Raw genomic sequence first — 26,450 nt, 5'->3', positions numbered from 1 at the left:
TCCTGTTCTTTATTGGGAACCACTTAAAGGTCAGGATGGGAGGAGTAAGATTACTGTAAGAAAATCTGTTCTGAACACAAAAGAGGGCTTCTGTCTGTGGTGCTATTAATCCAACACCCTTTACAAACATTGTACTTACAGTTAAGTAAAACGGCATAAAAATGGGAGAGAGAAGGAACCAGATGGGACTTTTAGGCTCTGGTCTGAATTGTCTGAAGAATGTTCTGTTTGTAAGCTTAAGTCCCTTTGCACAGAGGGAATGGATACAAGTTCCCATCCTGTTTATACAGAATCACTTTCCTGATTTTGATTTGACTTCTGTGTGAGTTTTTTCCTCAAAACAGAGAAGAATTAACCTAGGGCAGATTCTCTCATCAATAACTGAAATGTCATCACTCCCAAAGAGTGTCAGAGACCAAAGTTGTTTATCCTTGGAATGACGTGGCAAATCCCCTTGCCTCCTATCTTCTACCGGATTCTCCTTTTTACTTTTTTATTTTTTTTTTTTATTTTTAAATTTGAAAACAGAGGGAAGCAATGCCTAACTCAACTTTAAGTGTTATTTATTCAGAAAAGTTCTGCTGAGTCTTTCTTGTAATATGCCATACTTAAAGACATTCTTAATAGTGAAAAAGATCAAAAAAACATTGTGAGTGGACTGGACAATCTCAAGTAATGAAAATATAGTGGAATGTAAGATTGCTAATAGAAATAATTTGCAAAATAATATTGGGCATTCCAAATGAATTTCTGTGTTACTTAAGGAGCAGACAATTTCAAAGTGAAGCTAATATACTGGAGTGGTTTACTTTATCACAGAAAGACTAATTCAAGACTGTAATGTAACCAAGAAAAGGGTGTGCATTATCCTAGAATAGATTAGGCAAGGTGTTTGTATCAGGCAAAAGTGTTTGTATCCTTGTGGCAAGGCACTGGGGACATCTCTGGAATACTGTATATGGACTGGAAATGTTTGTTTAAGCTTCTTTCTGCTTTCTTCTCCATCTACTTTCTTCCTAGCAAAGGTCTGTGCTAGATAGAATATATTTATTGACATATATTTTATTTATTTAATATATTTATTGAGCTGTCACTGGTAAAAAAAGTAGACCTTAGGTAAAGCTTTAAAACCAGACAAACTTTGACATATTGACTTCAGTGGGCAAAGTGCACGGCATAGTGTGTGAAAAGGTAGGGATCAGACATGATTCTCATCTTCAGCATTGCAATTTTTGATTCTCTAAACATATTAAGGGAGAATCATGTCAGGAGTTTGTGTATCTAGGATACTCTACTCTGAACTTGAATTTTTGCTTGTTTTAGGAATCTAATGTCATTGAACTGTTCTAGATTGACAACACAGGAGAATGGCAGCCAGTGAGTGATTTTTAAAATCTACTGCAGAGAGAACAATGGGGTTTTCAGCTCAGTTTTATCAGTATATCTACCCTGGGTAGGTTCAATTAATCTAGAGGAGTTTGCTCTACGTAGACTTTTTAATCTTTGATCTCTGTAATTCCTGTGCCTTTAGCTGTGATGTAAAAACAGGCTGAAAAAGAATAAAACCTTAACTGCTTAGGAACTGAATGCAGGCTACTGACCCACTTGAAGGAATAAAACCCATTTTGACACACCACTGCCTGAGATGGACTGCACTTTAAAACACAGGGGGTTCTGATTATCTCCAGTGTTGCAGGCTTAATGGGAGCTGCCTGGCCAACTTTATCATACCTACCCGTCCTAATGCAACAAGAAGGTAATAAAGTAGATAATTTTCAAAATATTACCTTCCTTTGGACTGATTGTTGTAATTGTTGGAAAAATACCATAGGATTTTGGGACATCTGCTCAATCAGGAATGGAAAGGATGTGTGCATCAGGTGGTAGTGTATTTTACCCATATGGTGGAAACACTGGAAGATACTTGGGACTAAAAGGTAAAAGGCATTATAAATAGCTACCTGAGCCATCGTGCTTCCAGCTCTCACAGATACTTTGATGCAGGAGAGATATGTCCTTTGGCTGCATATTAACAGAAAGCCATAAATTCCTCAATCAGTGTTGAAGTTCAGTATTTCTGACAGACTGTGGCTGATGGGTAGCTTCAACTTTTCCAGCGCTGGTAAGTAGTATTATAAAGCACAGCTCAGTTAATGAATTACTTCTTCCTTGAGTATTCATATTGGAGCAACACCAACTTGGAAATGACTAGTGAGGTCACTTATCAATAAATCCCCCTGTCTCATCAAAGAAAGCGATAAACTTAGGTTGCAGTGCGGTGTGTGAGTCACTGCTGAAGTTCTGCACTGGAAAGAGCTCATCAGATTTATCTTGGGCTTGCAAGGCCCTTTCACATTTGCGTAACAGTGATGGTTCATGGTCTCTCTCATCAGTCATTTCCTACCGGTGAGCCCAGAATCTCCGGCAGAAGCTCTTGCACTAGTCCTGAGTGAACAATCAGTCAGATTTTTTTTCTGCTATTTGATTTAATTTGTCTGTGCAGATATCTTCTGCAGTTCAGGGTGTTTACATACTGCATGGTGTTGAAGTGGAAGTTATGGACTTCAGGACACTTGAGCTGGCCTTGTGCAGAGCTGACAATGGTCAAGAAGGTTTGGTTTGGAGTCTGAGCCAATAAAACCTTATCATGCCTGAGCCAGCACTGACATTTATTTCAGCACATTGATGGTTCTGGTCCAAGTGATATGTTTGTTCTTCAGTGTACGTCACTGAACTTGTTTCTTTTAGCATCAGTCTTTATTTATCTATCTAACAGTAACACAAAACTCTGTACCCAGAGTCATCTCAAGCTACAGATAAAAATATCACCTAATCCTCTCTTAAATTGTGTTGATATTTACAACTGGACATGGTACATTTCATATCAAAAACAAGAGGAAACTACTTTTTTCTCCTTTTTCATATATTTTTGCCTTGCTACTTGCTTGTGATTTTATAATGGACATCTCATTTGAAATAACTGAGCAACCTGAAAAAAGAAAAGTGTAAATAAGCACAAAAAAACAAAGAGTTTCTTACTAATCTTACTAAGATAATACCAATATACTTAATTGGTATTAAATATATGAAAGAAAGGTAAACAACTCACTGTAAGACATGTACTAAAGGTTGCCATATGGGTCCCACTGCAGGAAAGAAGAGGTTGAGATTTTTTTTCCCCCCCTACAGTTTTGCATTTTCTTAGTGATGGCTACATTTTTGTCCTTTGAATATAACTAAACTTTTCTAAAGTTCACATGTAGTTAGGATCCCTAAAGGCTGAATTTCTTAAGCATAATCTCCATGCAAGAGAATATCTAAGAGCTATAAATGCTGCTCCCAGTAATTCTGTGAAAAGAATGATCATTACACATGATCTTTGCTTCTGTTTCTTCTGCAAACATACAAAGATTTTTTTAACCTACCGATCATTGTTTATGACGTCACAAATTGTTGTCATCAAAAATTTCAGACTGGATGGGTTATAAAGCCATATTTGAGGTCGTAAAGGGCTGACCAGTGTTTAGTGCATCTGTGCCATGCACTGGAACAAGAATGTTTGCCTTTGACTTTGATGGGGCTTCTTGGATATCCACTGCCCTGTAGAAATGTAAACGAAGCCTTCTAGAACAGTTCATGTTTGTTAGAGAAAAGTTTTTCAAGAATTTTGTTCAGCAATTGTACATTCAGCAATACAGACGATGTTTATAAGGCCAATGATTTCCAGTTCATTAGTAAATTCTCTCCCAATAACGTTCTTGCTGGAGAAAATCTGACTCTTATAGAAAGATTGAAATTAAATTTTAAATTAACTCTGTCACCTATTCTCTAAGATCAGTAGAGCATGACAGAACTCCAAAAGCACACATTTTGCATCTGTATATGTTAGCTCACAGATCTGTTAGTATGACTTTATTTCTTGTTCTTGTTGTGTGATACCCAGTGGGCTCTAAAATACACTCTGCTGAGGCTTTGCATAACATCATATTGCTGTGTCTCACACGTGGAATTAGCAGTGTTGCATTAGCTTGTCTCCAGGGACTTTGCTTTTAGGAATGGAACAAAGTGAACACACAAAAGAGTTGGAAAGGGCTTTTGTTTGTTTCATGTCAAAGGCATTTTGCAGCCACTAGTGTGGGTAAAACATATTTATGCTATGATCTAGGACTTTTACTTGGTTGAATCCCAAGCTTTTTGGCCCAGGTCTGGGATTTTAGGATTGTGCCTTTACCTCGAGGAAGGACGCTTGTTTTTACTGATGTTCAAAGCCTATGAGTGGAGAATAGGAAGAGCCCACTTCTGATGCTATTTTGTAATGGATTAATTTTCTTTCAATTTATAAATAATAATGTTGGTGTTTTTCGTCATTTAGAAAACCAAAAGAAAGTTAAGGAGGGAATGTTTAAATAAAGATTTCAGACACATTAGAAACAGGCATTGAAGTTCAATTTACAGCAGATACTTTTTATCTGTAGAAGATAAGCATGTTCTGTAAATCTTGTGAGTGACCACAAGTTGCCACATAAGAGAATTCCCATAGGAGTCTGTGTTTATGTTGCCCAATTACTTTATCCAGCTACACACCATCCTCAGATCCCTTTTCTTGGCTTTGTTTTACTGTGGTAAGCAGGACACTCTTGCTGGCTGGCTGCTTTCCTGCTTGGTAAAAGCTACAAGCCTTCACACTGGACAATTATCAGGGCTTTGAGCCTCAAAAATATTATAGCACAGGCGATCATCATGGCCAAGTTCTTGTGAAGTTTCCTTGGCTTATAGAGTACTCTCCTGGGAAAATTAGGAGACTCTCAGAAACAGAAAAGGTGACAAAATCCATTTTACAAACTAGGGAACAAGGCATGTGGCAGGGAGACAGAAAATGCTTCTGGGGAGAGGAATTTTGCAGAATCTGGTGTTTCATGAGCTGAAAGGAGCTGACTACCCTGCATTACCCTCCCTGTATTTCAGCCAGGGGAAGTTTCACCAGAAGTCTGACTTCAGCAAAGTAAACTGCAGGCAGCTTGGTTTTGTGCAGTTCCCTGGCTGTGCTGCTGCAGTTCAGACACCATTTGAATACACATTTGGGATTTCATTTTCTTTTCCAATTAAAACTTGCTGTTTGCCTGGGTAATGCAGTTCCCTGCCACTGAAGGTATTGTTATGTACATCAGGCAAGAAAAGGCTCTCTGGGTATGAGGGCTCAGGAATGTGCTGGCAGTCTGGGAAAGGACAGCTAAGGAAAAGCAGCATTTTGTTAGATTTGGCCTATTGCATTCAGGACAGTGGTTGCTCTGGAGCACACCAGGACAGTTCACCTTGGAAATTTTTGGTTTTGTTGTCTGTGTTTGTCTTTGATACTCATTTGAGGTTTTGCTGGTTTTCTTCCACTGAAGTTGTGTTTACTCAGTCCAAGGATACTCAGAGCTCCTCATTATAATGCCTGATGCTAAAACCATGCCTAAATGGCACTACATATTTCATGCTGACCTCTCTCGCTTGAAATCCAATGTTTGGCACACCACAAAAGCTGAAACAATTTGCAGACTGGTCATCTGTTGCTAGCAACTGCCTGGACAGGCTCAGCCAAAACACATGCCTTTGTTCTGGTTTTATGAGAGGGGGAGGAAGGGACCCCACTGAAAAGAGATAGCAGAACTGTTGCTTATTGAGCCTTCTGGATTGTAGCCTCTGGCTACAGGAAGGTAGGTACATCTGGAGCTGTGCCTACCTGGCAGAAAATGCAGTAAAGTTGCTCCAGATGTCTTGTGTCCATATATGATTTTCACATAGTTGCTCAAAAAGCAGTGGCAAAGTTAGGAAGAATACTCATGAATCCTGATTTCCAGTTCCTGACGTTGTGCACTGTGAATAAGTGCTCTATACATATATTGCTTTTTTTAAGGAGCACTTGAAGCCAGCCAGGTATAGCAGGCTTGAGATTTGCAGTGTCCTATTTCCTAGACTTGTCCCCTCTGTTTCTCCTCTATTCTTAAAAGATTCTTGGTTTTCATTTCTATCTCCTTCTTTTGTTTGTTTTCCTTCCATTTCTTTCCTTTGCAAGTATTGAATGTCTCCTGTGGGAGTAAGCCCAGCCACATGTGCATGCAATGATGGTTTATTTTTATTGGAGTCATTGCCTGTGACTGTTATTCATTACTATAGGAAGAACTGCACTAACAAACTGCTCTGAGAGCTTTTTTTTTCTGCTGTAAAATGTCCTGTTTTGTCCACAGCCATTGAGAGTATCTGCTGCCATCACTAAGATGTTGAGGGTTCGGAGCTCAGACACTAACACGGCCTCCTGAATGTCCTGTCTGGTGTTGAAAAGCAGAATCTCAGCAGTTCAGCTTCTCTGCATGGTGTCTCTGTAGGTCAGCTTTTCAACCATCTGTCCACCCCTCTGCCACCTAAGCAGCTCAATTGACCTCTGCTTGGGGAAGAATTTGTGGTTGCACAAAGTGCAAGCACAGTCACTGGCTACTGTCGTGTACTCTTAGGATAATAGAGAGTACGGCCAGAACATCAGCAAGCCAGGTCTGCCTGAGATTCTGCTGGTTCAGAAGAGGCAAGTAAAAAGTACCATTAAATGCTTGTATTTCACTTGCATTTCTAGTCTTCACACTGGATAAGTAATCCACTCTTTTGTTTCAAGTTATTACATATTTGTGTTACCATGGGCAACACCATGATGTCCCAGAATTCCTGGTACTTCTTTAAGATTAATGCCTAACATAAATAATAAAACTATTAGTAGTTGAGTTAGGAACATATGCTTAACGTAAATTTAAGCTAGAACTTAGGTATGTAAGCAGTCTAAATAATTTCAATAAGAAATACAGAGGTGTAGAATTTTTATTCATTGACCTCTTCTGAGAGCGGAGCACTGAGAGAAAGGTGAAGTGGTCTGCCTAGACTTACACAAAAGAAGATATGATCATATCCTGGAAATTATTGCTAAGATGAAACAAAAAGACAAGAAGTGATTTATCTGAAATGTGGCTATTCTTATATAGCTTCATGATTTCTAGAGATTTATTTTAAATATTTCAAAAGCTCTGCTTCACACTAGCACTAGCTAGACTCTTATAATTAAAGGTAATCTGTTGGAATTTGGCTGAGAAAGTTTGATCTCTTTGATAGTAATTTACATTTTTTAATGTAAGTGTCATGCTGATATTTCAGAATAGAGATTTCTTTGAATTCTTTCTCCCATGCTGAATCCATTACACATTTTCCCTTGAGCTTTTGAAGACTTTCTCTTCATTAATTTTCTTGCTCAAATCAGCACCCATGGTTGCTGTTTTCCCTGTGAAAATGTCTTAAGTGCATCTGCATTTCTCCCTCCCTCATTTTTTTCTCAAGATGATAAACAGGGAATTCTTGGCTTTGCACTCTTAGCAACGTTCTTAATATATGAAATTTGTATGCCTTGTACTAAAAGAAAATAAACAGATGTGCTGCTGCATTTTGAGGGATTGAGATGACAGCAGGATGGTCAGTTGCCTTTTCAGCCCATTCACTCTGCTGTTTTTTCCAGATGTGTGCTAATGGACATTTTTAGGATGTACACAAACTCTGCTTGCCTACTTTTCTGCACTAATTGGTTTGGGTTTCTGGAATGCCTCTCATAAACCATCTCTAGCTGCCATTGTTGCTTTTCCCTAAAGTACTAAAAAGGAAACTTGTTCCTAAACAGTTTCCTCTAGGTGGGATTTTCTTGTGGGGAAAGAGGGAGATGCAATCTATAACTGCTCTATAAAGAATTTTATTGAGTTGTGGCCCTTTACCCTAGCCTTGATGAAAGCTTTTTCAAACAGCTGGATTTCAGAGAACCACATCTCTCAGGTGCTATGCATGGCACAAATTAAATTACAGTTTCCTAAGACATAATTTTAATCCAAATGATAATTGGTTTTTAAATTTTTTTTTTCTTCTTTGCAGTTTGGTTTTTTTTTTTTTTGGTTTTTTTTTTTGTTTTTTTTTGGTTTTTTTTGGTTTTTTTTTTTTTTTTTGCATTTATGAAAGCAGTAGGGACTCCACATGTACTCTCAGTACTGGGGCATGTTTGTGTTTGTAGCCCCCCCTTGTCATAGTTCCCTCTCTAGTGTTCAGGACATCTTAAGCATGCCCTGTTTCAATCCACCCTTTCTTTTTTCTTTTTTTGTTTTTTTTTTTAACAGGGAGAGTACATGTGTATTTGGGAGGACTAGAGAATGATGGCATATATCTCTTTTTCCTCAGCCTGCCTGGTTTACCTCCTTATTCCCAATAATTGCCTAGCCTGCAGCCTTTCTTACTGACAAGTGTATGGGTGCACACAGTACAGCTGGAGTGGCTGAAAGAGGAAAATTTGTGCATGGAGAGCCTTTCCTGGCAGTGGGGTTTGGAGGAAGATACAAAGCAAGGGATAATTGTTTCTGTAGGAAAACGTGAGCTCCTGATAAAGTCAAACTCTACAGTGATTTGCTTATGAAGGCAATAGGATTTAATGATGTTATTCAGATTTTGGTACTGATATCAGCTGTAAAATCTTTAGGACTGTATTTAATTTATGAACTTCAATTTACCCAAGTGCATAACGGGGTTATTTTTTCCCCACCCTTCTAAGGCTTTTTTAAAGTCTGTAGATCAGGCACCATATAAGCACAAAATGTTGTTGTCCGAAGGATCATTTGCTGTCAGAGATCAGTTGTTTGCTTGTAGATGTATCTTGTGAGCTTAGTAAATGATTGCAGGAGACTGAATCTACTTTTTTTTCCACCATAACACTGGAAAGGAGTTAGGGTCACTCTCTGTTTCTGCAGCAAGGGGCAGTTATCTCCCCAGTGAAATCAGGACCCGTGGTGAGACTGGAGCCTCAGGGAGCTCCGAGGTCCACGAGCATTGGTGTTTAGTGAGGCTTGGTAGGAAACACAACCATTTTTTCTCTTGTGTGGTAAAAAGCCATCCCACTGCCCTAAAGGGATGCTTCAGTGTAAAGAGGGAGTGGGAAACAGCTCTGTGAAGACTCAATGCCACCACAGTGTTGGTGCCCTTTAGGGAACTCTTGGTTCTCTCCCTGGGTACCTTCCCAGTGGGCTGGAGGCAGTGTGAGCTGTGGGACTGACAAACAGAGCTGGCCCTGGGAACTCAAAAGTAAACGATCTGCAGAGTAAGGACTGCTGCTTTCATTTCTAGAATATATCAAATTCCGGCACACTGCGCCCGAGAAGGAGCAGAAGGGAGGGCAGAAAAAACAGTTATGAAGTCTGCTGGGATATCTGATGCAAAATCAACTTTGTTGTTTTCCTTCCTGGCTTTTTCCTGGGCTCTATTGCAGCTGAAAAAACAACCCTTCTGATCTACAATAAGAGGGGAAATTCTGGCGTGAAGATTGTCCACCCAGTCAATTTGGCACAATCATGGGAAAGATTTGTTTAGCTTAGCACTGATTTTATTCGTACGTGAGTCTAATCAAACCTTGAGAGATAGCATTCTCACTGCTGAGTGACCCTGTCAGTGGTGTAGGCCTCCTTCTCAATCCTCATGCTCTTTCAGCTGGATGTGGTGTTGGTGAAGAGCTCTCCTGAAATGCACCAGCTCTTAGCAAAGCTTGTTCACTGCAATTGCACAGCAACATGAATTAGCAAAATGCCCCAGCGAGCCAGCATTGTTTCAGTGAGGGCCACAAGAGTCGTGAGAGCCAGACTCCTTTCACAGGTCTCTGGTATTCAGTCAGTAGACCTGAATTGTAAAATATTTATTGACTGTAAATGTGGATTGGCTTGTCATTCAGTCCCTAGCGCACGTTATATGCATTTTGTCAGTACAATAGACAAGAATAATATGAGTCAAGGAGAAAAGACAGTGTAAGAAAAAGCTTGACATAGAATAAAAATAGAAGAATCTGTCCATTGATAAGGAAGTGATACTTTAAAGGAGGCTTCAAATAGTTTCATTTATGTTTCTCAGTCGTTCCTAAAAACCAATTTCTTGTAATAGTTTCCATAAAAAAATAGGAACAAAAGTAGTTGTCTTTCCAGTCTAAATGGAAGTGATGTATTAAATGTTAGTACAGATTATTTTCTCAAGTATTTCATTGAAATATCTTAGTCCAAAACAAATGGACTAAGATATTTCAATGAAATATATCTTAGTTGAAATCATTAGTTTTCTATTATAAAATCATAATTTTTCAGTCACATGAGAGCTGATAGCTCAGTCAAAATCATGTTGTTATTTCACTGTTTGGTTGTTTATCATCCTGGCATTTTGATAACTAATTTGATATAGGACTCTGTCCCCTTCATCATCTTTACTCTTTTTTTGGCAGAACATTGCCTTGATTTCTGGTTGTCAGAAGCCTTCTGGAAGTTCATCCAATACCTTTTCCAATTCCTCACTTCCCTTGCTATTGACAGGAGGCGTTGTTCCAATAATTACTGGTTTTTTGCTGGGCTTCTGCAATCAATTTTTTGATTAATCTCTTCCATAAAGCTTATAAATAATAAAATGTATTATTAAAAATGCTTTCCCGAACTAAAGCAAACGTTCACGTACAATATTTCTGCTGTCATCATCAATTCTTTCTCAACTGCTCTGCTTGTCTCACATTTATCTTCCTTTATCTAATCTAATGGCATCTATCCAATTCCTATTCACTTTTCATCAAGGTGATGTATTTCCTTTTACATAGCACCTTTGTGTTCTTAGCATGCCTTGTGGCAGAAATGATTTTTTCAGTCATTTAATATTTATTCTACCTTGTTGTCAAATAATAAATATTTATTACAAACCTCTTGACAGGGAAATGTGATGCTAGAAAGAAAAGAAAGGAAACTAAGATTTGACCATTTTATAGAGGTTGGACTTGGCAAAACTTGAAATTGCCTTCATTTTTACTTCCCTCATCGATCTCCATCATTTGCACTTTAGAGGGACAGCAGCATAATAACTGCAGATGGATTTTACATTCCATTCCAGAAGCTCATGGCCAGCTCATGGAGAGCATTTTGGAAGTATCATAGGATGAACTAGAAAGACTCAGTACTGTTTCATCATTTTTTATGTCTGTTTTCTATTAATTTTACTGTTTAAAAATTATTTTTGTAATCAAAATGCTTGTTAATTTCTTTAGCCTATTACTTACCATTACTGTTTACTCATCTCAAAATGTGTACTACTTTTGGTGCAACTTTAACTGCACTGAAGTGTTAATAGGAAAAAAAAATTGGTGGGGCCTGGATTTGGTTTTGATTCCATGATTAAATAGTGCTTATCACTGAAGCACTAAAGTGTGTATTTCACTTATCTGGCCAGGAAAGAGTGCAATAAATTGCTTTACATACATCAGGAATACTAGTGGAGTTCTATTTTCCTTTCTTTTCCTGAAGTAAAAAAGGAACCAAGGAAATCTATGTTGGAATGAAAATTTTGGTTCATGATCTTAAGTTTTATAAAGTAAGATTGTGGAAAGCGATCTGTGTTTCAGCTTGTTATTAAATAATTCTGAATTCAGATCCAGGTTCAGATTATACATCTCTCTGTACTCTCCCCAGTTTTCAAACAGGAGTGATTGAGAATTGAAACAAGACATATACTTGAATATATGTGATTTTTATAAATTCCTGGTCTGCCTGTGCTGCCTACTTCTGAATTATTCTGGAAGATCCCATGTGTTCTCCACATCCTCAGGTGGCTGTTAGGAATCTTATGGAGAGAAGCAGATGCTTACTAGAAGATATAGATGAGAAGCCTTTAAATTACAGATTCTGTATTTGAGAACTATCAACTTTTTCTTGGTTTATTCACCATAAAGATCCTTAGTTGCGTGTCAGCCATCAAAGGACATTGTTAGCGTGCATTGTTCCAACTCTGTTGGTTCTGTCAGCATAAAACATGGGTTGGCAGAGCTTTGATGCTGTAGGAAGCCCATAGGAGTTGAAGAGACTTAACAGGTCATGAAGTGCTCCCAAGGCACTGCTTCATATCCCTTTCATAAATATTTTAATCTGAATCCTAAAAGCAAAGATTAACTTTTTAGCTTTTCCTCTTTGAGTTGAAGGCTCTTCCAGAGTCTCATTTTATTGGTAGTTATGATCTTTTAAATTTCCAGCCAAAATGTCTTTATGGCTGCAAATCCGTTCTTCTGCCATCGTTGTCAGGTTGAGAAGCTCTTCCATTTCTTCCTACTTCATTCTCTCATTTCCCCTTTTCCCACTCACTTACACACACAGACACCTTCAGCCTTCATTTTTGCCAGAATCACTGAGCTAACGTTTTTCTAGTGCCGTCTCAGATGAGCACTCCAGTCTCCTCAGCAGCATACAGCCCCTCTCCTGCAGTCTGGGTTCACAAGTGACCTGCAGGGTACACAGCCTCCCAGATGAAACCTTGCTGGTATCTTGTGCAGAAACACACAGCTGTCCCTGGTTTTACCAGGGGTATGTGGGGGTGTCCCATACAACTGGGCCTGTCACTGTCTTGACTACATCACCTTATGGGTCAGTCTAAGTGAGATACTAATATCTCAGGTACGCCCAGGAACTGTCTTCTTTCCAAGAGCTGTTTCCACTTTTGTCTTACAGCTTCTGTCTTATCCTTGTTTTTTTCATTACCAGTTCCCATTTAGCAGTGTTAAAAGCTTTACAGAGATCTGAAGAGATGAGTTCAAATTTATATCAGACTTCTAAAGTAAGCATATCATCTGTGTCTGGCATGTCATCTATGTCATGCCAGACATAGATGACATCTTTCTTCAAAGAAGGATGTCATCTTTGTTTGGCATGACAGCCATGTTTTCTTTTACCCCATTTTCCAAGACTTTAGTTCATGGAATCATAGAATATTCTGAGTTGGAAGGAACTTGTAAGGATCACAGAGTTCAGCTCCTGGCCCTGCACAGGACAGCCCAAGGATCACACCATGTGCCTGAGAGTGTTGCCCAATTGCTTCTTGAACTCTGTCAGGCTGGTGCTGGGACCACCTCCCTGGGGAGCCTCTTCCAATGCCCAGCCACCCTCCAGGTGACGAATTTTGTTATGATATCCAACCTAAACCTCTTCTGACACAACTTCAGCCATTCCATCCTGTCGTTGGTCACCCGAGCAAAGAGATTGGTGCCTGCCCCTCCTCTTCCCCTCATGAGGAAATTGTAGGCTGCAATGAGGCTCCCCCTCAGTCTCCTCTTCTCCAGGCTGAACAGACCAAGTGATCTCAGCTGCTCCTCATACGTATTCACCTAAGATGCTTCACAATCCTGGTAGCACAATCCTCCTTTGGACACTCTCTTATACCTTTGTATGCTTCTTACACTGTGGCACCCAGAACTGCCCCCAGCTCAGAGCAGAGGGGACAGTCCCCTCCTGTGCCTTGCTGGTGATGCTGTGCCCCCCAGCACACGGTTGTCCCTCCTGGCTGCCAGGGCACTGCTGCCTCTGTTCTGCTTGCCACAGACCAGGACCCCCAGGTCTCTTTCTGTGGCACTGCTCTCCAGACTCTCCCTCCCTGGTCTGTCCTTATATCCAGCGTTTCCCCATCCTGGGTGCAGAACCCAGCACTTCCCATTGTTAAACTTGGTGATTGCCCAGTCCCCTAAATTGTCAAGGTTTCTCTGCAGGACCTCCCTGTCGCTGAGGGAGTCAACAGCTCTTCACAATTCAGTATCAGCAAATTTCCTTATTGTGCCTTTGAGTCCTGCGTCTAAGTTGTGTTATTCCTCACTTCAAAATGTCTTGTGAAGCCCTGTGTGGTGCTATCAGGTTGCAGGCATCAACCCAATAGTTTATATTTTTTCCTCTTCTTTTATGGGGACTAAGTTTGCTGCTTCTCAGTTATGTTGTATCATCTTCAGGTTGATAGGAAAGACAAATACTAGCTGTCGGGCCTGAATTCACATGCTGTTTCTTAGAATAGTTTCCTGATAGAGATTATCTACTTCTGCTGAAAGTGCTAAATTCCTGGAGTTTTCATTCCACTCAGTTGTTATTCCTATATCGATGTGATATGGATAAATTCACATTACCTGCCTTTTCTTCTTTTTCAGTACTGTCCTACTTGAGAATTATTTTTTTTCACTAATATCTAGAAATATATATAATTACTATCCCAATGTAATTTCATTATAAATGCAACTTTTATTTACTTTTGGCTTTCCAAAGTCAACACTACCTGATTTTTGGTAATCCTTGATTTCTACTTCCGTTTCCTGGCCTTCCAAACATAATTTTCTTTTTTTGATATGTATTTTCTTCCATGCTTTATAAGTTACTTGTATATATATAGGAACCTACTCTCTGTTGACTGTTCTGGCTAGAGGATAGTTTGCAATGAACTTTTACAGTTTTTTGATTTTGCTTGAAAAACAAATCTAAATGCATATTTACTTCTCTTTTTAATGTTATGCTAAATACTATAGTTTGATGTTATAAAAATGAATTCTCTGTACTCTTTCTGCTTGTGAAATGTGTAGTTGTACTTAAAAGGTTCTTTTTCTCAGTGGGCAAACATTCAAAATAAATACCTTTGAATATTCTGAGCTGTTTCCATTTCACTGGAAAGGAAGCTAATTTGGAGCCTCAGATGTAGCTGTGCAGCAGCCACCTTTCAGAGGGGCCCTGTGATGTGCTGCTCAAAGCAAGTGATTTATTATAGTTTTTCATTGCTATACATAGCTATGCACATACTGTAACCGAATAAAAATGCAGTAACAGAATGTACATAGAGTTATTTGAATGTCTATCCACGTGCATGTATAACTGTGCCTAGTGCACATGCATACTTTGGTTAGTACTTATGTGCACAGTAGTGCGTGCAATGCCAACAATTTGACCTTGGATGTCAAATTGTAGCTGTTTCACTTCAGGCCTTTCCAATCAAACAGCCAGCTGTTGTGGGAGGCTCCACCTGAGCGTTTGCTCTGTTTTTCCACGCCGTCCTCTCCCTTGCATTTTCAGAGCTGAGGGAGTTTGTGAGGCACCTGGAGGCAGCCCCTCTTCACTCTGCTTTCTTCCTGGCAGTCTTCCTCCTGCTGTCTCTGTGGTAACTAACCAGTGCCAGGACCTGAGGAAACGGCCTGAAGTTGTGCCAGGGGAGATTTAGGTTAGCTATTGGAATAATGCTCTTCATGCAGAGGGTGGTTGGGCACTGGAACAGGCTCCCCAGGGCTGTGGTCACAGCATCAAACCTGTTCAAGAGGTGTTTAGGAAAATGCCTTCCGGTACACGGTGTGACTCATGGTCCTGTGCAGAGCTGGGAGCTGGATTCGATGAGCCTTGTGCATCCCTTCCAGCTCAGCTTATTCTGTGATTCTGTAATAATGACAGGCAAGGGAGTACAGGTTTGGTTAGACTGCATCAGGTATGTGGGATATGACTTGCTGCCCTTTTCTCCAGAAGATAATCCCAGAGAGAATGGTAATTAACATGGAAGAGGGGAAAGTGCTACTACAGCAGGTTTCCTGCTTGGATTATTCACAAAGTATTCACAGTATCATATCCTGGTTTGATGTTGTAAAAATGTCACTTTAGTGCAGGTGACAGCATCAGAGTTATTTTAGGCAAGCTGTGGAGGAACAGTCCTTGGCAATGAGCAAAAATCAAACAGGCAAGCAATAGAGCTTGGGCACATTTGTGTGAGTTTGCCACCTGCAGGTCCCACATTCCCTGCTCTGCCCATTTCTGTCTCTGCAGTTCTGCTGCAGGCTCGTCTTCCACAGAGGATAATTGTACCACAGTGGAGCCAGGGATCTTGGTTTATTTCTGCTGTCACCCTAACACCAAGCTAAATTCAATTGCACTGTACACCCACCCCGAGGGAATTCCGTTTCCTATTTTGATATTTCAAGGACAAGATCCTTGAATAAAGCTTGGCATGGTCATTACCCATTTTGCAGAAGAGGACATCCAGATACATGCAATGGCATGTTACCATCCCCAGTGTGATGACACATGAGTGGACATGCTGCTTCCAGGGGCAGGGTAAAGACAGTGGGTGGAGTTCTTGGAGAAGCCAAGGGGGCATATCTGTGGAATGGCTAATGGCAATTAAAAATTCCTTGTATATGGCAGTAGCAGTTTTGTTCCAAATCATCTTTGAGTGCAAAAGCCTGAACAGCAGGAATGGTTAAGCTTAACAGGATGCCAGTAAGACAAGCAAAAGGTACTGCTTCAATGGCATTTTTAAAGGCGTTTAAGGACCTGTAAATCCTTTTAAAATTGCAGCATGATCTATATATGTGTATCTCAGCTAGTTAGAAGTGATAGGGCTGGATCAATAACTACATGTTATATCTGAAGTGTGCTTTACTACTTCTGGAAGTTAAAGCTGGTGAGATTGCTTTTGGAGATTTGAGATTTGATCAGTATGTTATAAAGATGCATACTTACATCATGTATTTGCTTTGCAGCTCCTGGTTGCTAAATCCCCTGTTGCTCCATTCTCCACCTTTTTCTACACCATTGAGAAATCGGGCTTGATTCTTCAGGGTAAGACCAGAGCATTTGTTGTTTTGTCTTTTCAATTAGTATTTTAAGCAGACTGAATGTAGATAACAACAACAATTATTATTTTAAATTGTGCTGTTTGTACCACATTAAAACCCCACACATTTAAACATTTTGGTTAACAAGGGGACATTCTGCTGAATTCACTGTTTTCTCTTGGATTACACTAAATTGGTTCTTGCATTTTTCCATGGATCTAGAAATGGGCCCTGAAATTATTAACCAGGGCTCCTTGTTTTTCTCCAAGGTAAAGTGGAATGGTTTGGGTAACATGGGGCCCGATGGAATACGTTTCTTCAGGAGAAACATACCCATCTATCATTAATAGCCTGTGTTAATGAATGGTTCTTCTTTAGCAAATGGCTTGGCATCAGTAAGAAAATTAATATCTGTTTTCTGTTTTTGTGGTCACTGTAATGCTAATGCCCAATGGTCTTAAATTATCCTCAGATTCTCTAGGATATGAAGTGTTATGCTGAAAAGCTGGATATTGATACCATGCTGACAGGGAACTAGGATTCCTTGTGGCTGTGTCCTGAATCATGTACTTCTAGACACAGCAAAGAGAGAAGTACAACTCTTCCCTTCTTTTCCCATTTATCCCTACAAACATCCTTACTTTTTGACAAACCTTCACAGATCAATTTTGTTGAGTTGATGTCTTTTGATATGCAGCCTGGCTCCTCATCACTGCATCAGTTTAACAGACTGAATAAAACTATCAGTGCCTGTCACTTTCTGTTCAGGGAGGGCACTATGATGTGCAGCCAGGGCAATAAGACAAGTGGGTATAGCTGGTTCTCAGTTTCCAGTGATGGAGAATCACTGATCCCATGAGGCACTATGGACATTTTAAGGGATGTGAACAGTTCTGATTGCAAATTTCTCACATTCAAATAGGCTGTACCAGAATAATGACATATTTATATTTCCTAGTGACTCCATATGCTTACATCTCAGGTGATGTAAAATGTCAGAAAACAAACGAAATGCAATTGTTTTATGGTGCATTTTTGCTTCCATTTGATACAGCTACGTAATTGTAATGGCGGGGGAGGTGTCTATACAGCATTTCCTAAGCCTTTGGATACTACTTTCAGTATATGTTTAGATAGCATTTTGGGCACTTTATCTGCTTTATTTGGTACCAGTAATTCTAAAAGTCTACAGGAACTAGAAACAATTTTTATTAGTTTAAATGGAGAGTACTTGCAAGAGTTGTTCTTGATGTGCTTTGTTTCAGTATAGGGCAGATGATAAGCTACTTTTCTATCTTGGATATCTTGAGTTACATAGATGTTTCTGGTCATTATTTTAAAAGGCAGACGGTTTCCTGCTCTGTCCTCAGACCCTAATGTAGTGAAACTTTGGGAAAGAAAGTTTTCCTATTTCAGAAACAGAGAGAATTTGTTCAGAGTCAATCTTAATTTTTTCAGCTCTTTTCTGTGAGCCATGAATATAGCTTTCCCAGGGCTGAACCATACCTTTAAAGAACAAAGAGGCCTGGTTACACATAATGATGGAGCAGCACTCTGATAGGAGAACATCACTGGATTAAAAGTGTGGCAATTGCTCTTTTCCCTACACCCATGTGTTTCTGGGGGTTACACTTTAAACATCATTTGCCATTTTTCTACAAACAGATAAAACACCAGTTTGGATTTCTTTAAGTAATTGGTGTATTTATATCAGGCATTCTTTGTGCATTTTGAAAGGCAACAAGAATATCTTCTCTGTGTGAGCCTTTTATTACTTTCTAGCTACATAATTATGTTTCTATTTTAGATCTTTTTCTCCAAGATGGGTAGCAAGAAGGGTATGGTTCCCCTAATAATGTGGCCCAGACTCTTTTACTTGTAAGCACTTACACATGAACCATCTCACTAATTTGTAAAAGTAAATATTGCAGGGTCTCATCCCACATTTCAGTGGTCATTATTTCTGTGGAAACAGGAAGTGAGCACCAGGAAATGTCTGGTCTGGATAAGATGCAGAAAGTGGCACCAGGCTGCCTTGTTCAAAAGATGCTAGAGTTTTTCTGAGTTGTACTTGGTGCTTCTTTCCAAAGGGAAGCTGGATGCAAGGTGAGGTGTGGAGGGACACCACAGGGCACTAACCAGTGGGATCTGTCCCCCAGCCCGCTCCCAAAGGCAACTCTGCCTTTCAGGCTTTGTACTTTGATTCCCTTGGTGTCAGGAGGTGAGCACATTGAGGGTGGATGTGGGAACTGGTGAGAAGCAGCAGCTGGCTGAAGTGCCCAGGGTTCTTTCTTTTTACTCAGGGGGTCCCATCCTGGGACCATTAACCAATAGGCCATAAACAAATTGATATCGGAAAATGTAGCTGGAAGCTCCCTGATTAGCAAGGGTGAATGGAGAATGAAAGACAAAGTGAAAGTGTGATTTAACAGTTACACAAGCAATTTCCATTGCCACCTCTGAGGGATTAGGATGTGTGGAATAGGCTAAAAAAAAAAAAAATAGGAGGAGCTCCCCCCTGCTTTGTTCTGTGGGCTGGAGGATAATAAAACGGCAGGAGAGGCAGTGTGGCTAGTTAGGGATTTCACAGACTGCTATTTGATGCAGTTTAAGGAGCCCTTCTGCTATTGTTGCAGTTAAAATGGGAAGCGGAACTGTTCTCCATTTGCAAAAATCTCCAGCGTCCTCAGGAAGAGGGCTGAGAGCAAAAGGCTATTAAGATGGTAATGCTGCCCCATTTGGAGGAGTGTATCAAAATCCTCTTTGTCAATGTAAATTGCTGCTCTGTTTCCCTGGTATCTTTGCATCTCGTGGCCTCAGTGCAAGCACTGAAATTTTTGGAGGAGACCCTTGTGAAGGCAGAACTGCTTCTCTTTTATTCTCAGAGGAGATCTCCAGGCTGCCCAAGGGTCCCTTGGAGAAAAATTCTTTGCTTTTATAAACCTGTGTTTTTTATAAAAGTGTTCAGGGATGAAGAGAATCCATTTATGCACTCACTCTTTTATTTCCACTTTCAGACTAGAGAAATGAAATGTGATGATTGAAAGGCAAGATTGGACAGTCAGAAATTTAGCAAAGAAAAGTCTTCAGCCTCCTCCCTTCATTCCTTCAAATTGCTCTGTGCTGTAGCGGGAGTGGACTGGAACCCCAAAAATACCCTCAGTTGCCTTTACATTGCAATGCAGAGTCATGTTATGTTCTGCCAATGTCATTCTTTGATGAACCTGAATTGTGAGTGCAGAATCTAGTCTGACAGCCAATTTCTATTTTGTAGAGATCTTAGACAAAAAGGCCAAAACCTGGATCAAACACTGCAAAATATTGGAAGTTTTGCTGTCAGCTTTTGTTTGATGTTCTAGGAACTTGCTAGTTGAAACTCCCTGTTTCAATACCAGTTGAACAGCAGCTTCCCTGTTTCAACCAGTTGCAATGAGTGAAGTCATACCATTCAAAAGAAGAATAAAATTAAAAGAGCTCCAGATCTACTTGATTAGGAATGCAAGTTGTAAGATCATTTTTCTCCTTGGCTATGATATAATTTCTGTTTTGATTGGAGATTGCTAGCTGGTAATTCTGTTCTGGTATGAGAGAAGAAATTTTTAGTTGCTCTTGCCTAATTGCAGTTTCATTGAAATTTAATGTAGTGAATCCTAGGTTGGGCCAGCTGAACTAGAAGCTGCTACTTAGCTTTGTGCACACATATGTGAAAAAGACAGGCTAAATGAAACTGATTTGAAGCTGTATGCTGTGGGTGATCATCCAAGTCTAGCTTTAGAAGGAGCAGAGTTCTGGGATATAAATACAAGTAGGCAACAAGCAACAGCTCAGCTGTTTGTGGAAGTCTCATTCCATCTCACTTAAGCAAATGCCTTCTGTTACCAAGGGAGGCTGCTGTGAAAGGAGTCGGGGACACGGCGGCTCTTTGCCAGCTGAAGAGTCTGTTGGGACTCAATACTTTAACTAAGTGGTTGACATTGCTCTTCATGGAAAAGCTCAGAAGCACTGAAAACCTAAGGCAAATTCCATTCGTGAGCTGGGACGTGCTTTTGAATAATTATATATTTTCAGTTTCATAGGGTTTAAAGATGGATAGAATTATCAGTTCATCCAAACTGACCTCCCATATATGATACATGTTTCCTTCAGGTACCTGATAACTTTGTTGCACTAAATAATTTCTTCTAGAAAAGTAATCACTATTAATTGCAGACATAAAGAAATGTGAGTTCCTAGTTTGCATTGATGGTATTTTCAAGTTTTAGCTACCTTGATGCAAAACCCCTGTTCTGTGTTTCAGATTAGAATTTGTCTGCCTTAAGCTTTTGGCCTCAGTTCTTGTAAGGACCTTCAGTGCTAAAAAAAGCAGTGCTGCTGTTAAACGGTTGCCATTTTTCATGAGTGTACTTGCCATAATGATTTATCTTGCTATGTTTTACTCTTCCTTTTTGAAAGGTATAACTATCTATAAATTTAACCTCAAAATTTCGTGTCTCCCGCTGACTGGCTCCCAAATACCTTGTATTGCTAAAGGGAAGAGTTTGAGGGTTGTGCCACAAGACTGAATAATTAGTTTATTAATCCACTCTTTCTGCTGCCCTCTTTTTCACTGCACACAAGCTGTCTGAACACAAGTGTGCTCACCTTGCATGTAATGTCCTATTGAGGCAGGTAACTTATTATATGTAGAAACAAAAGAATGTGGCACTTGCAAGAGAGCGTCTTAAGTTTCACAGTAGTAAGGGAAAAGATCTACTAGCAGCTAAATCTAGGGAAACCTTGGTGCATTATGTTTCATTTGCCACTAAGGTAATGAAAGAGGCTCATTTTGATCTCTAAATAGCATAGGGTCTGGGTTTGTACTGCAGCATGGCAAACTGTCTCCAAAGTGCTATAACTAATTTTTACGGCTGAAGCAAGTGAAAAGTGCCTCATTTTATTTTGTAAAGAAACAAGTAGTGAGGTAGAAAAGGAATTCTGAAAGAAAGGGCAGCATTATTTGTATTGTATTGTGTGGGTTTGAACAGTGAAAGACAATGATTTACTGCATCAAAAGCTTTTATTCAATTGAAGAACTGTAACTATAAAGTGACCTTTGTCTGGAGCAACATGGATATAATCTGTAAAATGAAGCAGAGTTGTACTTGATGTGTGAATGGGTGGAAGACAGATTAATGGGAATAGAGTTGTGCATTGCTATTGAGATGGTAAAAGATTTGCAGTGCCACTGGTGATTTCCAGGCCTATTGGAGGGATAAAGATGAACTGATCATTGTTAGGATCTCTGTGGGGTGGAACCGTTTTTGCTGTATTCCCCACAGGACGCTGAAAGTCTCATGCTATTTCTAACAGGTTTGTAATAATGAGAGCAAAGAAGCACTATCAATTTGTAGGTTAAGTCCATCCTGGGACTAAGGAATGAGAAAAAATAAGACTGCCATCATCCCAATGCCGGCAACGTGACCCACACAGATATAGCTGACATCAATGAAAATGTGCTTTTGTTCAGGCAATTCATGGCATTTTGAGGAGTGCGTTACTAAACCTCTTTGCTTGGATGAGGGTGTCCTCATTAGATGGGTTTGTGAGAATTGCTCTACTGCTCTGCAGCAGCACTGCCAAAGCCTTGCTGGAGTTGCCAAACTCCGTGGCTGTCAAATGAAGGAGGACACAGAAAAAGAGCACAGATGCAAAACCAACTAAAAATGTTTATGATTAGAAATGGAAGGAAAACATTTTAATGGTGAATGAAGACTAGAGGCATCTTGGGTTTAGATCCAGTAGAAACCACAATAAACTGTAATTTCTATAAAATTAAATGTTTCTCTCTGCAAACGTGACCTTTCACATAGCGGCATAGTAGATAGGCAGTAGATTGGTAGAGTTTCTGGCCATGTTGTTCCTGTGAGCTTAACTTGTGAGAGGATATTATGCTGGATAAATCCAGTTTAGCACAATGTTTTGAATTACCTGCTTATTTCTAAAGATTCATGTAAAGATACTGAAGATGCTTCTGTCTTGCACTTAAAGCCAAACATGTTCCTAAGTGCTTTACTACATTGCAACTGAAGTACCAGCATTTAATTTGTCTGAAGTTCTACTAAATGTAACACGAGAAAAAGTTTTAGTGCAAGCAGTGTGCCAAATTTGTTCTCATTTATACAAGTGTTATTCAAAACTAATTTCTTTTATTCCAGTGTTGTTAAAACAATGAACTGAAGAGCGTAAGTCTGTTCCCCCCTTTTCAAGGCTGGCATAGGCTTCCTGGGACAAAATGACCTCACTTCAGAGAAATCTTCTCCTTACCAGGCTCTCTGTAATGAATTCCTGATCAAAGTGGGCTGCTCCCCTGGGTTTTCAGCATAGTGCTAAAGCAAATGGCCTTTTTTCCAAAAGGCTTTTAACATAAGGAGTGTAATTGTTTGTTGATTAGAGGTAGTGTCTGTGATTTGTGACAATATATTGTTCTGGGAACTGAACATTGTCAAGGAAGACTAAGACTTTACTAGTAATTGCCTGGATTTAATGTAGATGTCATATATTTCAAGCTACAGATTTGTAAAATAATGTCAAATGTACCTAAAATGGACTTAATGTTCTTAAGCGAACACATTCATGAGTAGGAAGCTAAATAAGTGTCGGTTCAAAAACTTGTTTTCCAGCCAGAGTAAAGGCTCATGCTTTTGTGTGCAGCTTATGAAGGTAAAAGACTGTTAAGTCTCAGTGATTTTTTCTTTTCTCATGTAGGTACAGCTAAGTTTCTTTTGCTATCCTCAAAGGTTATGTCTGTACTGGCTTCACCACTAACATGTTTGGTGAAGCCATCACTGATGCCATTTGATCTTGTGAAAATATAGTTAGCAATAGAGAGAGGACTATGACCCAAAATACTTACACTTGGTAATATATGCAACTTTTCTTTAGCTGTAGGAATTTATGTATTACTAAAATCTTGTAAAATCCCTAAGTGTACAGCCTGTTTTCCAAAGAGAAATGCTGGACACTTTATTGCTGCCTCTGCTGAGGAAATCCAAAAGTTGCGTACAGTCTAAACTCTGGAAGTCTCCAGAGTGCAATTCTGCATAAGCAAGCACACTTGAATAGCACTTCATCAAAACTAGGAAACTTTGCCTGAGGAGAGGCTTACTGGCCCAGGGATAACACTTAACAAATAGGGCTTCCACTGCTTTGACCCCAGTGCTGTTTTTCTTTTAAACTTTCTCTATGTTTTGAGAATTAACACACTCTGAACAACTTCATGTATCTCTGCATCTGATGTGTTGACTTGCCCTGTCACAGATTTAAATTATCTTCTCATATAATCTTAAATCTATCTTGATAAGATGGAATAGGAATATATAGCACTTTCTTAAAAACAGGCACATGTGATAAACCCTCTCAGCAAACAGTGGTTTACTTCAAATGCTTTTTCTCATTACAGTTGTTCCCTAAAATTCATAATGTTGGGCTGTTACTGGAAAGTGTTTTCTGCAATGTTCCTTTGAACTTTAGCACTGCTTCTCAGTGTTTATGTTGTAATGAAACCAAACCTGGTCATTTGTCATTCAGTTCTGTGAAGACCCCTGAAAAGCTTTTGAGATTAAATTTTGGGGCCAATAGAGTTAAAGAAGCATTATAGAGGTAAGAGAAGCAACAAGGTTAGCCAGCAGTTTGCTAGAGTGTGGTGTACCAGCCCAGGCTGTGCTTTATAACCCCAGAGGGTCTGCCTTAGGGCTCAGCACACAGGCAAGGCAGCACAAGCCTGCAGGGGTGAAGAGGAAGCAAAGGCAAATGATGCTGCAATTAACAGTTCAACAAAAGGTGTTGCTGAAAAGATTTTACTTTATTGTCCACTGAATCTCATTTTCATGTAAATGTCCTAGTCTTTCAACTACAGAAACATTCTCCCATACTCTCCCAATGCTCTATGGAGGTGAACTTCCCAGAAGCAGCAGCTGTGAGGAGTGGTGTTTCTAGAAAATGCTGGGGAATATTAGAGCCTGAGTAGTCTGAACTGAGTGCTGTGTGCTGGTGGAGATCTCAGCTGAGATATGCCTTACTGTTCAGTGAATAGGCTTAGAATAAGCAGGCTAAAATCCAAAGTTGTGAACACCAAGTTTTGCACTGGTAAAGATGTTCTGAGTGAATTTAGGGATGGGATGAGATCATTTCTTGGTAGCATATATAAATACTACATTCCTCCTTCAGACTGCGTATGCTTGGTGAAGGACTGCAGCCTTGAGACACAACAGGTGGGAACTGCACACCACATCTTTTACTTTTCCTCATGCTACATTTGTGCTGTGAGCGAATTACCCAAACAAGGCATTGGGCAGCCAGGCACATACATTGCAGCTGTGAGTCCTAGCTGGGAGCTAGACCATATCCTGTCTGCTGTGGCATGTGCTGAAGTCCACAGAGGAGCAGAACATCCTGTTTGCTTAGTTTTCTTTTGTCTGCCCCGTACCAGCACAGGGAGAATATTACTCTATATCTTTCCTCTTCTGCTCTGAAGTTGGATCACAGCACTCATGATTTTGTTCAATAGCTGGAAATGCTGAGGATATCCGATTGCTGAGGTCTCTTATTTTAAACACCACATGCCAGGAAAAGTATGTGGGATCCCACCAGCATAGCACTGAAGGGTGCAGGATGCATCAACAGGAAAACCAAACAAAACATGAAGTGAAATTCATTTGAAAAGGGAAGGGACTCACAGACCACCAATCAGTAGTGTTTTAACTCTTCATATATATACAATAGGCCTTTTATTTTCCTTCAGTTCTTCTCAATATGCAAACTATCTTAAACTGATTTTTAGAGCTGCAGCTGTCACCAAAGGCAGTGGGACCTGGAGGTGCTCATTACCTTTGAAAATGGAGCCAATGTATTTGAATTCAGTAGTAAAAGCCAAAAGCACTAAATCAGGATGGTGAAAGCATAACTTTGATAGTTCTGTTATGTGATCCTGGCCACCTTCATGTTGGATACAGAGGCAGGGCCTCACACAGAGCACACCAGAGCTCAAAGGTATGTTGTTTCTTCTTTGCCTTTCAGCCTTCCTTCCCCTACAATTCTGTTGCCTTGCTTCATTACTGCAGTCCTTCCAGCTGAGTAACACCAGATAGAACTTTATTCAAGTTTAACAGAACTTAGATGAACTTTTATTCATCCAGAATACCTTGTTTTCCTTGAGAAAAAGGTTTTTTTTATCCAAGGGGTCCAGTTTGGCTAGCAGGACAAAAGATGGGCAGCCACCTGAGTCACAGTTTGATTTTCATTTGGAATATTTGTTGTGTCCTAGGAAAGGTTTGTAAGTAACGTATAAAAGTCAGAGCAAGCCCTGATTACTCTGATGCAGAATGAACTAAATTCCACTGTCACATCTGAGCACAAAGGGAATAAGGTGTCCCTCAAGCTGGTCCCAGCTGCCTGGGCTGAGAAAGGACATGGCTCTATCATTTAAGGGTACAGGAAAACTTAATACATAAACTGAATTTGAAAATTCAAGGCCTCTTCTGGCTGAAGGGGTAAGAGAGCTGGCCCACTGAGGGCTGCAGCCAACAGTGTGGCATTAATTTACAGGGAAAGCTTGTTTAAGTGGCCTTCTGTTACTGCTTGCCTCAGACTGGAAGCTTTCTCAGTTCGTTGACTGTCTTTTTTTTTTTTTTTCCATAGTGCCACATATTGTTGGTAAAATAAGGAAACTTGAAAACAGAGGAAGTAGAGGCAATGTCGATTTTGAAACACCAGCAGTTGAAAAGACCATTCACAGTTTCCTTTAAAACAAAACCAAGGGGTAAGATAATGCTAACCAGGGCTGGGTGCCCAAGAGAGCATCATAATGAAGCATCCACTGTTATTGTTCAACTCAGTGTTTGTTCTTCATGTGAACAAAAGGAAGGAAGAGCTCTGCTATCAGGCTGGAGAGGAAGGAGTCTTTGTTGCCCTTGGCTACCCTAACTTTAAATGTGAGGAAGCACAGGGCACTGCAGCA

At 39.9% G+C, this 26,450-nt stretch overlaps 1 protein-coding gene across 1 annotated transcript in view; it reads left to right on the top strand.

Annotated features, from left to right (window-relative positions):
* Positions 1 to 26,450, top strand: part of RAD51B (RAD51 paralog B) — a 385,935-nt gene that overhangs the window by 243,802 nt on the left and 115,683 nt on the right. Inside the window, exon 10 of the mRNA XM_063159287.1 lies at positions 16,382 to 16,460. Within this exon, the coding sequence (XP_063015357.1) occupies positions 16,382 to 16,460 (79 nt within the window). The remainder of the gene's footprint in view (positions 1 to 16,381; positions 16,461 to 26,450) is intronic.

Source organism: Melospiza melodia, chromosome 6 (assembly GCF_035770615.1).
Source record: "Melospiza melodia melodia isolate bMelMel2 chromosome 6, bMelMel2.pri, whole genome shotgun sequence".
In the NCBI taxonomy this organism is placed as follows: Eukaryota; Metazoa; Chordata; class Aves; order Passeriformes; family Passerellidae; genus Melospiza; species Melospiza melodia.
Note: the sequence above shows the minus strand (reverse complement) of the source record. Positions and strands in the feature narration are given on the sequence as shown.